Genomic DNA, 11,476 nt, shown 5'->3' with positions numbered 1-11,476 from the left:
GTAAAAATATAAATGCCTTTGGGCTCATTTTGTTTCCGTTTTATGCACGGTTATCACTATTGTGATCTAAAAAAAAAAATAACGCGACTTTTATTTTGAAAAGTCAGAGTCTTAAACCGGACGTCCGTTTTCTTCGATCAAAACATTCATTCCGGTGTGAGGCGGCAGCTGAATTTGTTCTTTTTTTAAGTGACGTTAAATATTATGTTGAGTCTAAATTGTATCGCGATATTTGCTTCGCTGTCCGCAGTTTGTTAGCTGCCGACCTTGAAAAGGAGTTTTCTGCGTAACATAGTTGAGGCTTTTACCGGGAGGACTCGCCTCCTGCGTCCAGAGCAGATGCCTCTGTCGCAGAAGTCAAAGGTCACTGGGAAGAAAAGGTAAGGCGACATGACCCGCGAGTGTGCGTGTGCACAATAAGAAGAGTTAGACGCATGTTGTGTCCGCTGTTTTTAACGTCAGGTTCAAATTGGACTGGAAGTTTGTGGAGAGGTTCTGCGGTATCCTGAAGGTCCTCTTCCCATCATGCACCAGTCAGAGTGCTCTCTTGTTTGGGACGCTGCTTGTTGTCACGCTCACAGGTGAGAGTCGCACTTTTAAATGCTACGAGTGGAAAAAGAGGTTTATTGTGGCCAGAGCTAAATTTAGGATGTGGGGGTGAGTGTAAAAGTGTCTCTCTCAAAGACTCATCACGAGACATTCACTTCTGCTGAGCGGTGTTGTAAACGCACTCTCTAGATAACATTAGAGTGCGTATTCAGGGGTTTTTTCTGCTGATCCGTGTTGCCTAATTTCTCCACATTGTTTTATGAGCCTTGGTTTGACCTGTCTCATGTCAATTCTCTGCCCTCAGAGCAGCTGATCATTTACCAAGTTGGAGTTCTCCCCAGCCGCTTCTACAATGTGCTTGCAGACCAAGATTACTCTGGTTTCAGAAGTTTGGTTGCCAAAGCCATGGTGCTCATTATAATAAACTCCACTGTAAGTTGTGGCGCGTAGATACCTTTGTTTGTGGTTGGACTTTATTTGATTTAATTTTCTATGTGATTGCTTTAAAAGAAGCACCCGCGGTATCTCTAAGACCTCTTTGTCAGTCAGTGATGAGCAGATAGGTGTTTTTGAGGGATAGATAACACATTTTGACCTGGATTAAGAGCCACACGGTTGTGCTATCTTAAAGAACAAGAGGGATTTTCTTTATCTGGACACAACTTGTGTCATCACATGTTTGAATTACAGAAAAATCTGTAATTTCCCATCATCATCATTAACAGTTTTCCCTCCATTTTGCAGGAAACCATTCAAGCGTTCTCTTTTATCAAACCTTTTCCTTCTTCTCGTTGGTTTTCTCTCTGTTCTCTTCTGAGCCAGCTGAAAAGCCTCGACCAGTTCATCTGTAATCTCATGTATGTGAGCTGGAGGAAAACGCTGACCGAGAGCCTCCATGCCGCCTACTTCCAGGGTCGGGTTTATTATACTGTCAACGTGCTGAGGGAGGAAGTGGACAACCCGTGAGTCATTAAGGACAGTGTACATACTGAGGATGAGGAGGAGGAGGAGGATGATGATGTATGGGCCGTGTGCTGTGCAGGGACCAGCGAATCAGCCAGGATGCCGAGCGGCTGTGTAAGCAGATGAGCACCATGGCGAGTCGTCTGATTGTGTCGCCGTTCACGCTGGCGTACTACACGTATCACTGCTTCTACAGGTGTGCGCCACCCTCTCAACCACCCCCCACCCCCCACCCCCTTTCCCCCCATCTGCCATTTTAACAACGTCTTCTGTTTTTGCAGCACTGGCTGGATCGGTCCCGTCAGTATTTTTGGTTACTTTGTGATCGGAACCTTTGCCAATAAGATCCTGATGGGGCCGATCGTTTCGACTCTGTTTGAGCAAGAGAAGCTAGAAGGAGACTTCAGGTAAAGGAAGGTTGTTGTGTGGTTCATGTGTTTTCAGACTCGAGGACGTTAAAGCGGAAGTTTCTTTGGCTCCTCCTTCCTATGGCGTAACTCAGGATATGTATCAGCAGTTTGAGAGGAAATGTGATTAAATGTATCTTTTTGAATGGAGATCATCTTGATTAAAAAGTTCCACAGGAAAGTAAAAATGTGCGTTTTGAATAAAATAAAGTTTTTGTTTGTTTGTTTTTTTTGCTTCCAGGTTTAAACACATGCAGATCCGCGTCAATGCAGAATCTGCAGCATTTTACAGGTCAGAGGGGAATTTGGGATTTATTCCTCCTGTTGTATTGCTGTTTTACTGCATCACATCTGTGGTAAAGTTGTTTGGAACTGCTGTGGTTATTGGATATGCTTAAAGTGGTGAATCTGTCACTCTGCATTTGAATTAGATTATAAGAATAAACTGCTGTGTATTTTTGAAGAGCTGGAAAAGTGGAGCACATGAGGACCAATCGAAGACTGCAGGCTTTACTGCAAATCCAGAAGAGCTTAGTAAAGAAGGAACTTTGGCTCTATAGTAAGCAAACCGGCTACACCTCGACTCCTTAAATCTCCTTAAATTAAATTTGCAACGTTACCTTCTGTCCTCTCTCGTCTCAGTCGGCGTCAACACCTTTGATTACCTTGGAGGATTCCTCAGCTACATTATAATCGCCATTCCCATCTTCACTGGCGTCTACGACCGTCTCACCCCCGGTGAGCTCAGCGCTCTCATCAGTAAGGTGAGAATGTCTGTTTCCTGTGGCGACTGCTTGCCTCCGCCGCTAGGGGGCAGCAAATGCCCTTTGAAATTCAAACTTGTTCGCGAGTCTAAAACAAAAGTTAAATTCTTGCTTTTGCGAACAAGGTTTTATACCTTTGACCGCGTTTCCTTCTCTTGTTCATATTCAGAATGCATTTGTCTGCATCTACTTGATAAATGGCTTCACGCAGCTAATAGACCTGTCGACCACTCTGTCAGACGTGGCAGGATACACCCACAGGTATCACCGTGCATACTTAGATGCTTTCTAAAGGACGAACGGTGACAACAGTGATTGTGTCTTATTCCACTCATCCATAAATCTGTGTGCGTGATCAGGATTGGAGAGCTGAGGGAGGTGATGGATGACATCTTACACGAGCAGTGCGACTATGACCCCGCGTCAGGAGAGAGCTACGACTTTGACAGGTTTCTAACAATAGATTTTGGGTTGTTTTTCACATAACTGACAAAGATCCTGAACCCTGGCCCGCTCAGCATTCAGATTTTGGAAATGACGACCAAAAGAATCGTAACGGATACTTTAAGTGCTTTGTTTTCTCCTTGAATTCTTCTTTCAGCGACTTCAATGTCCACGCAGGCCCCGTGGACACGGCCTTCATCGTCGACCAGCTGTCATACAAGTCGCCGTACGCAGATGAGCTGCTGGTGGAGGACCTGAGTCTGACAATCAGTCAGGGGGTGCATCTGCTGGTGGTGGGAAACACGGGCACTGGCAAGACGTCTCTACTGAGGGTCCTCAACCGCCTCTGGGAGGCGCACAGTGGTGAGTGAGCCTCCACAGGAAGTGGTTAAGAGGCGTATTACTGCATTATTCTTGATGATCTGGGGCACGTCGCTTGTCTCCTCAGGCTTTGTCCAGATGACCACATGCTTCGGACCCAGGGGAACCCTCTTCCTGCCGCAGAAGCCGTATCTGACGGACGGGACGCTGCGTGAGCAGGTCGCTTTTCAAATAAAAACAATAATCTTGCAAGTTTTAACGTGCGGCGTTAGGTGAGAAGGACGAGGCTTAACTGGCGCGTTCATCTGTCAACAGGTGATCTACCCGCTGAAGGATATTTACCCCCTGTCAGGTATCACAGCTCTGTCATGCAAACGATGACGACAAAAGCCAAGAAAATGCACCTTTGTAAACATGTTGAGGTATTTTTCACGATGTGGGCTTCACGTCTCAGGCGCAGTGGACGACGAGCGAATTGTTCAGTTTCTGGAACTGGCAGGAGTGGTCAGTACACATTCCTGAGTTCTCCATATTCTTCCATATTAAACACCGGTTTGGATACGAAACGGTTTGTAATTGGAACACCCGACCTTTTTCACCTGAGTGACACTTGTGTGTTCCAGTCCAGTCTGCTGAGGAGGACCGGTGGGCTGGACGAAGAAGTGGACTGGAACTGGTAGGAGACGTGCCCCCAAAAACAACCATTTAGCAAGAATATCTTTAAAAATGCCAACCGGGAGTTGCTCCAGATGTTGGAATTTGAAGGGATTTCTTATAATTGTGGCCATTTACAAAAAATGTTATGTGTAAAATTCTTAAATCGGCCCAGACGTTTCCACAAGTGAAGCCTGCTAAGAACAAGTTCTTCTCCACAGGTATGACGTTCTGTCTCCGGGGGAAATGCAGCGTCTCAGCTTTGCTCGGCTCTTCTACCTGCAGCCCAAATATGCATGTGTGTACTCTGGATTCATGCATTCATGAATGCATCGCAGCAACACCCACAGTCCTTGATTAAAAACATTTGCATGGTGGCCCAGCCCTGACGTTTCCTAAATCACCTTTTTTTTTCTGACTTTAATTTTCTTCTCAGTCTTGGATGAGGCCACCAGCGCCCTGACGGAGGAGGCCGAGGCACAGCTCTACCGGACCTGTAAGCAGCTGGGCATGACCTTGATCAGTCTGGGGCACCGTAGCAGCCTGGAGAAGGTAGAGGACCACCCAGGATCACAGCTCTACCCAGACACGGGGACATTGGCTTAGCTCCCATCTTTTTGTTTCAGTACCATGACGTCCAGTTGAGACTGTGTGGAGGAGCCTGCTGGGAGATAACTAAGCTAAGAGGAGGCAGCCTGAAAGATGAAGCCTCGTGACACCAGAAGCACCTCACTGAATCCCAGGAACAGCAAGACCCACCTGGTTTGGAGGCAAGATACACTCCGGAATAAATCACCTTGGTGCTCTTTGGTTGAGGTGACCCATTTTAAACTTTAAAAAATGTATTTATATACAGTGATCCCTCGTTTATCGCGGGAGTTGCGTTCCAAAAATAACACGCGAAAAGTGAAATCCGTGAAGTAGTCAGCTTTATTTTTTTTTATTATTTTACAATGCAATACTGAACTATAGAATGAAACCAAAAATCAAAACCTGTTTTAAAGCCCAAAATTTGTTTAAAACAATAATTTTAATCTAGTAATACAAGGTTGGAAACATTGTCACTGGCGTATTTCAGTCCCAGCTGTGCCTCTTCGTCCTGACTCCGCTCCGCTGGAGCGTCTGTTTCTACTGAAGGCGCAGGAGTCTTTCTCCGAGAGAAGAACATTGTTATGGGTAGTTGTTGGCGCTCTTTCTTTTTCTGAGCAAGAAGATTTTTATAAACGGATATGCCACCTTCGATTATATTTGAGAACTGCAATGAACGACTCGCAAAAAAAATCCGTGAAGCAGCGAAGCCGCGAAAGATGAAACGCGATATAGCGAGGGATCACTGTACATATTTTTTAAAATGACACCTGTTTTTTTTTCGGTTAAATGTGACACATAAGAGAAATCAAGCAAATTATTCTAGTGAGCAGATTAAATTCCACAATCTCGGCAACCAATGAGGATTCCTTGATGGACACATTTTCCTGAGTTTATTTTGGGTTTACATTCACTTCCTTTAATGTGAATTTCATCATCCATGATGAAAAGACAGATCATATCAATAAAGTATACAGTCAATTTAAAAAAGCTTAAAAGGATTAAAAAAAAAAAATTGGTTTAAAATTTGATGAAGGCAAGAACGTCACATTTTTAGAAAATTCATGGCTTGTGTTTATTGCACAGTTCAGAGTTTCCTTGGATGATCTCTTGGACCGCTGTGGGATCATCCAGAGTGCTGAGGTCACCTAAACCCTCCAGGTCTCCCTCCACAATCTTCCGCAGCACCCGTCGCATTATTTTACCCGAGCGAGTCTTTGGCAGACGCTTGACAAACTGCAAGGAGAGAGAATAAACGCGTTACGCCAGTGCTGCCCTAAATGCCTCGGTTATATTGGACGTCCGACAGAATCACCTGGATGTGGTCTGGGCTGGCGTACTTGGCAATCTTTTTAGACACCGTGTCTTTAAGCTGCTGAGAAACGTCCCCGTATTGTGTGTCGACGCCCTGTTTCAGCACCGCAAAGGCAAACACCCCTGATGCCACAGAGAGAGGAACTCAAACAACCTATTTTTTTCCTCTTCAATTGCACTAGTTACTATTTCTCGCCTACCTTCTCCTTTAATGTCATGCGCGTATCCTATGACAGCAGACTCAGCCACTACAGGACACTGATTCTGTCAAAGAAATCCACAATGAGTGAGAGGAGCCTGTTAATGTTTGGGTTTAATTCATAAAACCAGCTGATCGTCTCACTGTTGTTGCCACAAACGTGTGTAGTACCACAATGTGCCTCTGGAGGCAACAGTGAGTCAATGCATTCAAAGAACCTGAAGTTAAATGAATTTAAATGATTTCTTCAAATGCTTATTGACCTTACCACCACATCTTCTATCTCTGCTGTCCCAATACGATGACCGCTCACGTTGATGACATCATCTAGGCGACCTGTGATCTGGTAGTAACCTTCTTTAGAACAATAAGCGCCGTCACCAGTGAAGAAGTAACCTGGAGGCACCAATTTGAAACTGTAGCAGAACAATAGAAAGAGCCTTTTTTTTAACCCATCCAAGCATCATAAATAGAACACTTCATACCAGGATGAGGTTGGCAGTAGGTCTCTATGAACCTCTGGTGGTTGTTGTGAATGGTTCGGGCCATGCCAGGCCAAGGCTGAGCTATACACAAAGCTCCAGACGTGTCGCTGGAACTCTGCACATTTCCCTGTGGAGAAACGGCGATATTATAGCAACAGACAACCACAACCCAGCCCATTGTGTGTGAGCTCCAACTGTCTGCACAATCTGCCACAAAGTAGCAGGGCAGATTTTCAACGTGCAGGTTGGCACGCACACAACAGCCCTGAGCACGATCGCAGCGACGCTCTGGGTGCCGGTTTATAATCCTAATCCACCCTTTCCTGTGGGTTGGTTGTGACCACCACCACCACCGCTCCCTGCACACAGATGAGCCGCTCACCTCAGTGTCCATGAGGACAGGCTTGATGCCAAAGAAAGGTCTCATAGCCATTCCTGGGATGATCTCTGCGTCTGGGTCCGAAGGCTTTGGGCTGATGCAGATGCCGCCCGTCTCTGGGAACGCAGAGCAAAATGGCAGCAATTCATTTAAAATTTCATTATAAGGAGTTTGATCTCTTTTCACTCTACTGAATCTGTCAGTGGTGCTATGAAAGGACATAAATATTAAAAAATATCACCAGGAGCAGTGATTACTTAGGACCTGGCAGAAGAAAATCTGTATTTTTAAGGATTTAGAACATTCAGGATTGTATGAATAAAAACTTATTTGGCAATTTTAGCCTCTACTGACCTGTGTATGACATATAATTGTCCACAGAATGTCAAGATTTGCAAGATATGACATTTAAATGTGTTATAGCTATAAAACAGGAACTTTCTAAACAAAAAATATGGGAATTTGCCTTCTCCCTCTTATTAAATTGAAGGTTTGAGGACATCATTTAAATGATCAGGGCCAACTAACTAAATCAAATGAAATCACTCATCGTTGCTACAGATGTAGGTTGTGGAATTACAGCGACACTAAGTCCATTAAATGCAATTAGATTTCCCTGGAGGTCAGAGACTCTGGATTATGCTGGTTGGATGTGTTGGTGGCGTAGAAACGGCAGAAGGGACGCGGGGGGGGTAAAATGGGACACAACAGTTGATCCCCCAATAGCGTCAATGGCAAAGATCCGTGGGACCAGACATTTGTTATTACTACACAAGTCCTAGAACTTTAGATCAGTGGTCCATATTTCTAATATGGTGATAACACAGGCCAAAGGGTTTGAACAGGAATACATTTAATTAAAACAACAGCAGTAGGAGCGATCTAGCAGAACCAGCGTGATCCCAAACAGAGGCGGCGTTCCAACAGCAGATCAAAATCTGAGTTTTTCTGTAAACTGGCTACTTGCTCTCAGATCAACCAAAAGGCATTTATATGAATAATGCCACTTAGTTCTAATTGGAAACACTAATCCAGGAAAATACCATAATAATATAATCCCTTTGGGCCAAATGCAGTATTTGGGTCAGATCTGTGTGTGTCATTCTCCAGGTCGCGATGGTCTATAGTTAATGGGCTTCAATTCCATTTTTAACCATTTGTGTGGTAATTAATTAGCATTCATCCATCAGATTTAATTGGAAGGAGAGGAGGAAGAGTGTCAGCTGCAGCACCAGTGAGACGGAGCGTTGCAGGAAGAACACCTGTTTCACTCACAGGTCCCGACAGACAGAACAAACATTTCTTATCTAAATGGATCCACATGCTGCACCCTTCTCCGGCATACGTCAACCCTCTGGTGTTACGCAACCGTTCAGCGGCGTTCCCCTTTAAGGCAGAACTAGGGGCCGCTTGGATTCCTGCAGACGTGGCGGAAAACCAGTGGAGGGTCGTTGCCTTCCACGGAGCCGAGGTGGGAGTGATTTAACACCGGTTTGAAATCCCGAAGCAAGACGACGCGGGCGGGAATCTGCACATCGTTTCCTCTGACAAGCGGTAAAGAGTGTCAGTTACCAGTTTGCCACCAGGTGTCCACCACTGGGCAGCGTCCGTCTCCAACCACTGTGTGATACCACTCCCAGGCCTCGGTGTTGATGGGCTCCCCCACTGCACACAGACAAGGGTGTTGTGAGTAGTTAGAGTCCGCGTGATGCAGGGAAACCTGCAGGGACGATGAACGTGATCGTACCAGAGCCCAGAGTTTTCAGGGTGGAGCGGTCGTACTTCCGCACCCACTGGTCTCCGTACTTCAGCAGCAGGCGGATCGCAGTGGGGGCCCCGTAAAACTGGTTGATCTTCAATCTCTGGACCATCTCCCAGTACCTCCCTGTGGACAAGCCAAGCGTGTGAGGGCGGTTATCGTGGCCCGTGTCATCGAGAACTGTCCCTCAGTAACGGGAACAAACACAATCTCCAGCGCTGGGTCTAATTTTAGAACAGATGCTCAGTTGTAAACAGATATTCATAGATTCGCAGGAACGCTGAGCTCCTGGGATACCTAGAATGGCAGAATTAACACTGTAACAGACCCTATGATGTCAAACTCTAAAAAAAAATCCCATTCCAAATGGAAGGGAGCTTTTTTTTTATTTTTTGGGGCCGCTGTTCATACCTGGATCAGGGTAAATAGGAGTGCTTTCAAACAGCACGGTGGTTCCCCCGTTGGCCAGGGGTCCGTAGACCGTGTAACTGTGTCCGGTGATCCAGCCGATGTCTGCCACGCAGCCAAACACATCCCCATCCTGGTAGCTGAAGACATACTGGGGACATCACCCGGCCGTGCTTTAAGAAAACGTACCCGGCTGTCCTGAAATTAGGCTTCTTACGTGACCTTTACCCTGTGTGTGAGCGCAGCATAGAGCAGGTATCCAGCCTGTGTGTGAACTAATCCTTTGGGCTTCCCTGTGCTGCCAGATGTGTACAGCAGGAAGAGGACGTCTTCGCTGTCCATAGCCTCCGGCTCACACACCACGTCCTCCTTCAGCATCTCCTGCACAAAGAACCCATTGTTAAAATTCAGAGGCAGGTGGGGTTTTTTTGCCCCACCTCTGCTGTCCTCTCACCTCGTCCAGGGCGACGTCTCTGGCCGCCATCAAGACCGGATTCTCTGTCCTCGTGGCAACAAAGACCTGCTGCACGGTCGGGCAGCTCTGAACAGCTTCATCCACCGTCTTCTTCAGCTCCACCAGCTTCCCCCCTCTGACCCCCTGGTTCACCGTGATTACAGTGCTGGACTGGGCTGAAAATAACGTGCACGGACGCTGAGTTTTGGTTTAATAGAGCTTTCGCGTCTAATACAACACATGGCTGTATTTTGGCTATGAGAGTAAAGAGGCGGAGGTTAATAGTCGGTAAAATGGCATAATGATACTGTCTCACCGTCTCTGATTCGCTCTGAGAGGGCCTCTGCACTGAACCCTGCAAACACCACATTGTGTGCTGCGCCGATACGTGCACAGGCCAACATGGACGCCACTGCCATTGGACAAGGGGGCATGTAGATGGTGACACAGTCCCCCCGCTTTACCCCACGCCGCCTCAGCAGGTTGCCCAAGCGACATGTCATATCCAGTAGCTCCCTGTAAAGAGGGATGGGTGAACCCCACAATGGTACAAACACGGGGGGTGGTGGGGTGAGAGCACAGTCCAATTTGCTGACCTGTAGGTGACCTTGACCTCTGACCCTGGCTCATCTCTCTCCCAGATCAGCGCCACCTTGTCAGGACATGTGTGGACGTGACGGTCCAGGCAGTTCACTGCAGGATGACCACAAAGGGGGAAAAAAAGATGTGAGTGTCCATGTGGTATCACATGCTCACACATGCCTGTCACCCACCCAGGTCACATGGATCAAGAAACGAAAGGCTGTTTGGTGGAGGGTCTGAGGTCTGCATTGGAAAGCTCATTTATACATTTCCTTGGGTTCTGGCCTCAGGGTCTTCTTATGTGCTGTTTACATTAGCTTTCAATTATATCAGGTAAAGTGGACACAGGTGTCCACAGAATTGTGTGTGTGTGTGGATGTGTGTGTGTGTGTCTTATGAAAAGCCCTTCCCATCACCAGTATAATCCAGGACTAGTGTGATGGCTCTTTAAAATAATTTAGGTCAGTGTAATCCCACACAGGAAGTGTAATCTTAACGCATCGATCTGGATTAACAAATTAAACGATTAACAGCAGTTGCAATAATACAGCGAGTCACACTTTCCTCCAGAATATGACAGGAAAGCAGAAGTTTAGCGGGTGAACCTCCTCACGATGCCTTTAAAGGTCGCAGTAATGCTGGATTGACTCTACATGCCTAATACGCGTCTTATAAACGCGGAGTACTTCTGGTTGTCCCCGCTAAATATGTCCTTCAGAGACAGAGTCATCGGGGAAATCTTACCGGACACGTTCAGCTTTCCCCCCTCGAACCACTTGATCTTCCCTCGGCTCAGATCGCAGTCCCGCACCGCGTCAAAAGTTCTGATCCAGCTCAGCCTGTGACGCGCCGCAGCGGCCCAGAACTTCTCGCTGTTGGACACCGAAAAGTCCTGCAGCGTGGAGCGGTCCGACACCCCGTCGAACCCCGCAGCCTCCGGCATAAAGGCCGTAATGTTGCACCTCCGCCGGCTGGAAACACTGAGGTAGGAGCGGAACAACCGTCGGCTGATGGAGGCAACGACGCGCTCGGCGCACGGCAGCATTGTTGCTGTTGAAGTGCGAGAGATGGCGCCAAACAATGCGAGAGTTGAAGTTAAGTTCAGCGCGAGGACCAGAAGAAAAACACACACGTCACGAGGGGAAGGAGTCTCGAGGAGGGATGCCTTAAAGGGCGGTACATATATGTGCGCCGACAATATTTCTC

General features: G+C 46.9%; 2 protein-coding genes across 6 annotated transcripts; one reads left to right on the top strand and one right to left on the bottom strand.

The window, feature by feature from the left end:
- Nucleotides 1–120: 120 nt before the first annotated feature.
- abcd4 (ATP-binding cassette, sub-family D (ALD), member 4) lies at nucleotides 121–5,962 on the top strand. 5 transcript variants are annotated; one of them, XR_003891382.1, is made up of 20 exons: nucleotides 121–380; nucleotides 463–581; nucleotides 854–981; nucleotides 1,372–1,511; nucleotides 1,592–1,708; nucleotides 1,794–1,919; nucleotides 2,161–2,211; nucleotides 2,384–2,478; nucleotides 2,562–2,683; nucleotides 2,853–2,944; nucleotides 3,043–3,132; nucleotides 3,285–3,490; nucleotides 3,576–3,667; nucleotides 3,764–3,800; nucleotides 3,903–3,952; nucleotides 4,072–4,124; nucleotides 4,324–4,400; nucleotides 4,539–4,654; nucleotides 4,729–4,872; nucleotides 5,777–5,962. XR_003891382.1 is itself a non-coding variant. In XM_029849949.1 (20 exons), the coding sequence occupies exons 2-20, from the start codon at nucleotides 340–342 to the stop codon at nucleotides 4,816–4,818; spliced, it is 1,842 nt and encodes a 613-aa protein (XP_029705809.1). In that variant the 5' UTR covers nucleotides 134–156; nucleotides 251–339; the 3' UTR covers nucleotides 4,819–5,048. The 5 variants fall into 5 exon arrangements, 3 of the variants coding, with proteins under 3 accessions (XP_029705808.1, XP_029705809.1, XP_029705810.1); XR_003891381.1 differs by having other exon boundaries at nucleotides 4,729–4,918; XM_029849949.1 differs by lacking the exon at nucleotides 5,777–5,962 and having other exon boundaries at nucleotides 134–156; nucleotides 251–380; nucleotides 4,729–5,048.
- LOC101068854 (acetyl-coenzyme A synthetase 2-like, mitochondrial) lies at nucleotides 5,564–11,395 on the bottom strand. Its single transcript, XM_003971709.3, has 14 exons — nucleotides 11,015–11,395; nucleotides 10,285–10,381; nucleotides 10,005–10,204; nucleotides 9,689–9,864; nucleotides 9,463–9,615; nucleotides 9,238–9,385; nucleotides 8,815–8,952; nucleotides 8,640–8,732; nucleotides 7,071–7,183; nucleotides 6,689–6,815; nucleotides 6,472–6,599; nucleotides 6,205–6,268; nucleotides 6,006–6,127; nucleotides 5,564–5,926 (listed from the first exon to the last, which is right to left on the bottom strand). The coding sequence occupies exons 1-14, from the start codon at nucleotides 11,313–11,315 to the stop codon at nucleotides 5,753–5,755; spliced, it is 2,034 nt and encodes a 677-aa protein (XP_003971758.2). The 5' UTR covers nucleotides 11,316–11,395; the 3' UTR covers nucleotides 5,564–5,752.
- Nucleotides 11,396–11,476: the final 81 nt, after the last annotated feature.

This window comes from Takifugu rubripes, chromosome 16, assembly GCF_901000725.2.
Source record: "Takifugu rubripes chromosome 16, fTakRub1.2, whole genome shotgun sequence".
NCBI lineage: Eukaryota > Metazoa > Chordata > Actinopteri > Tetraodontiformes > Tetraodontidae > Takifugu > Takifugu rubripes.
The sequence above is the reverse complement of the archived record's forward strand: the minus strand, read 5'-3'. Positions and strand labels throughout refer to the sequence as shown.

Coding starts and splice junctions, on each gene's coding strand:
- abcd4 (XM_029849948.1), top strand. CDS start 340: ATGCCTCTGTCGCAGAAGTCAAAGGTCACTGGGAAGAAAAG. Junction 982..1,371: donor TCATTATAATAAACTCCACT/GTAAGTTGTGGC, acceptor CTTCTGAGCCAG/CTGAAAAGCCTCGACCAGTT. Junction 1,709..1,793: donor ACGTATCACTGCTTCTACAG/GTGTGCGCCACC, acceptor CTGTTTTTGCAG/CACTGGCTGGATCGGTCCCG.
- LOC101068854 (XM_003971709.3), bottom strand. CDS start 11,315: ATGCTGCCGTGCGCCGAGCGCGTCGTTGCCTCCATCAGCCGACGGTTG. Junction 7,184..8,639: donor GGACACCTGGTGGCAAACTG/GTAACTGACACT, acceptor CTGCGTTCCCAG/AGACGGGCGGCATCTGCATC. Junction 6,269..6,471: donor CAGAGATAGAAGATGTGGTG/GTAAGGTCAATA, acceptor TTTCTTTGACAG/AATCAGTGTCCTGTAGTGGC.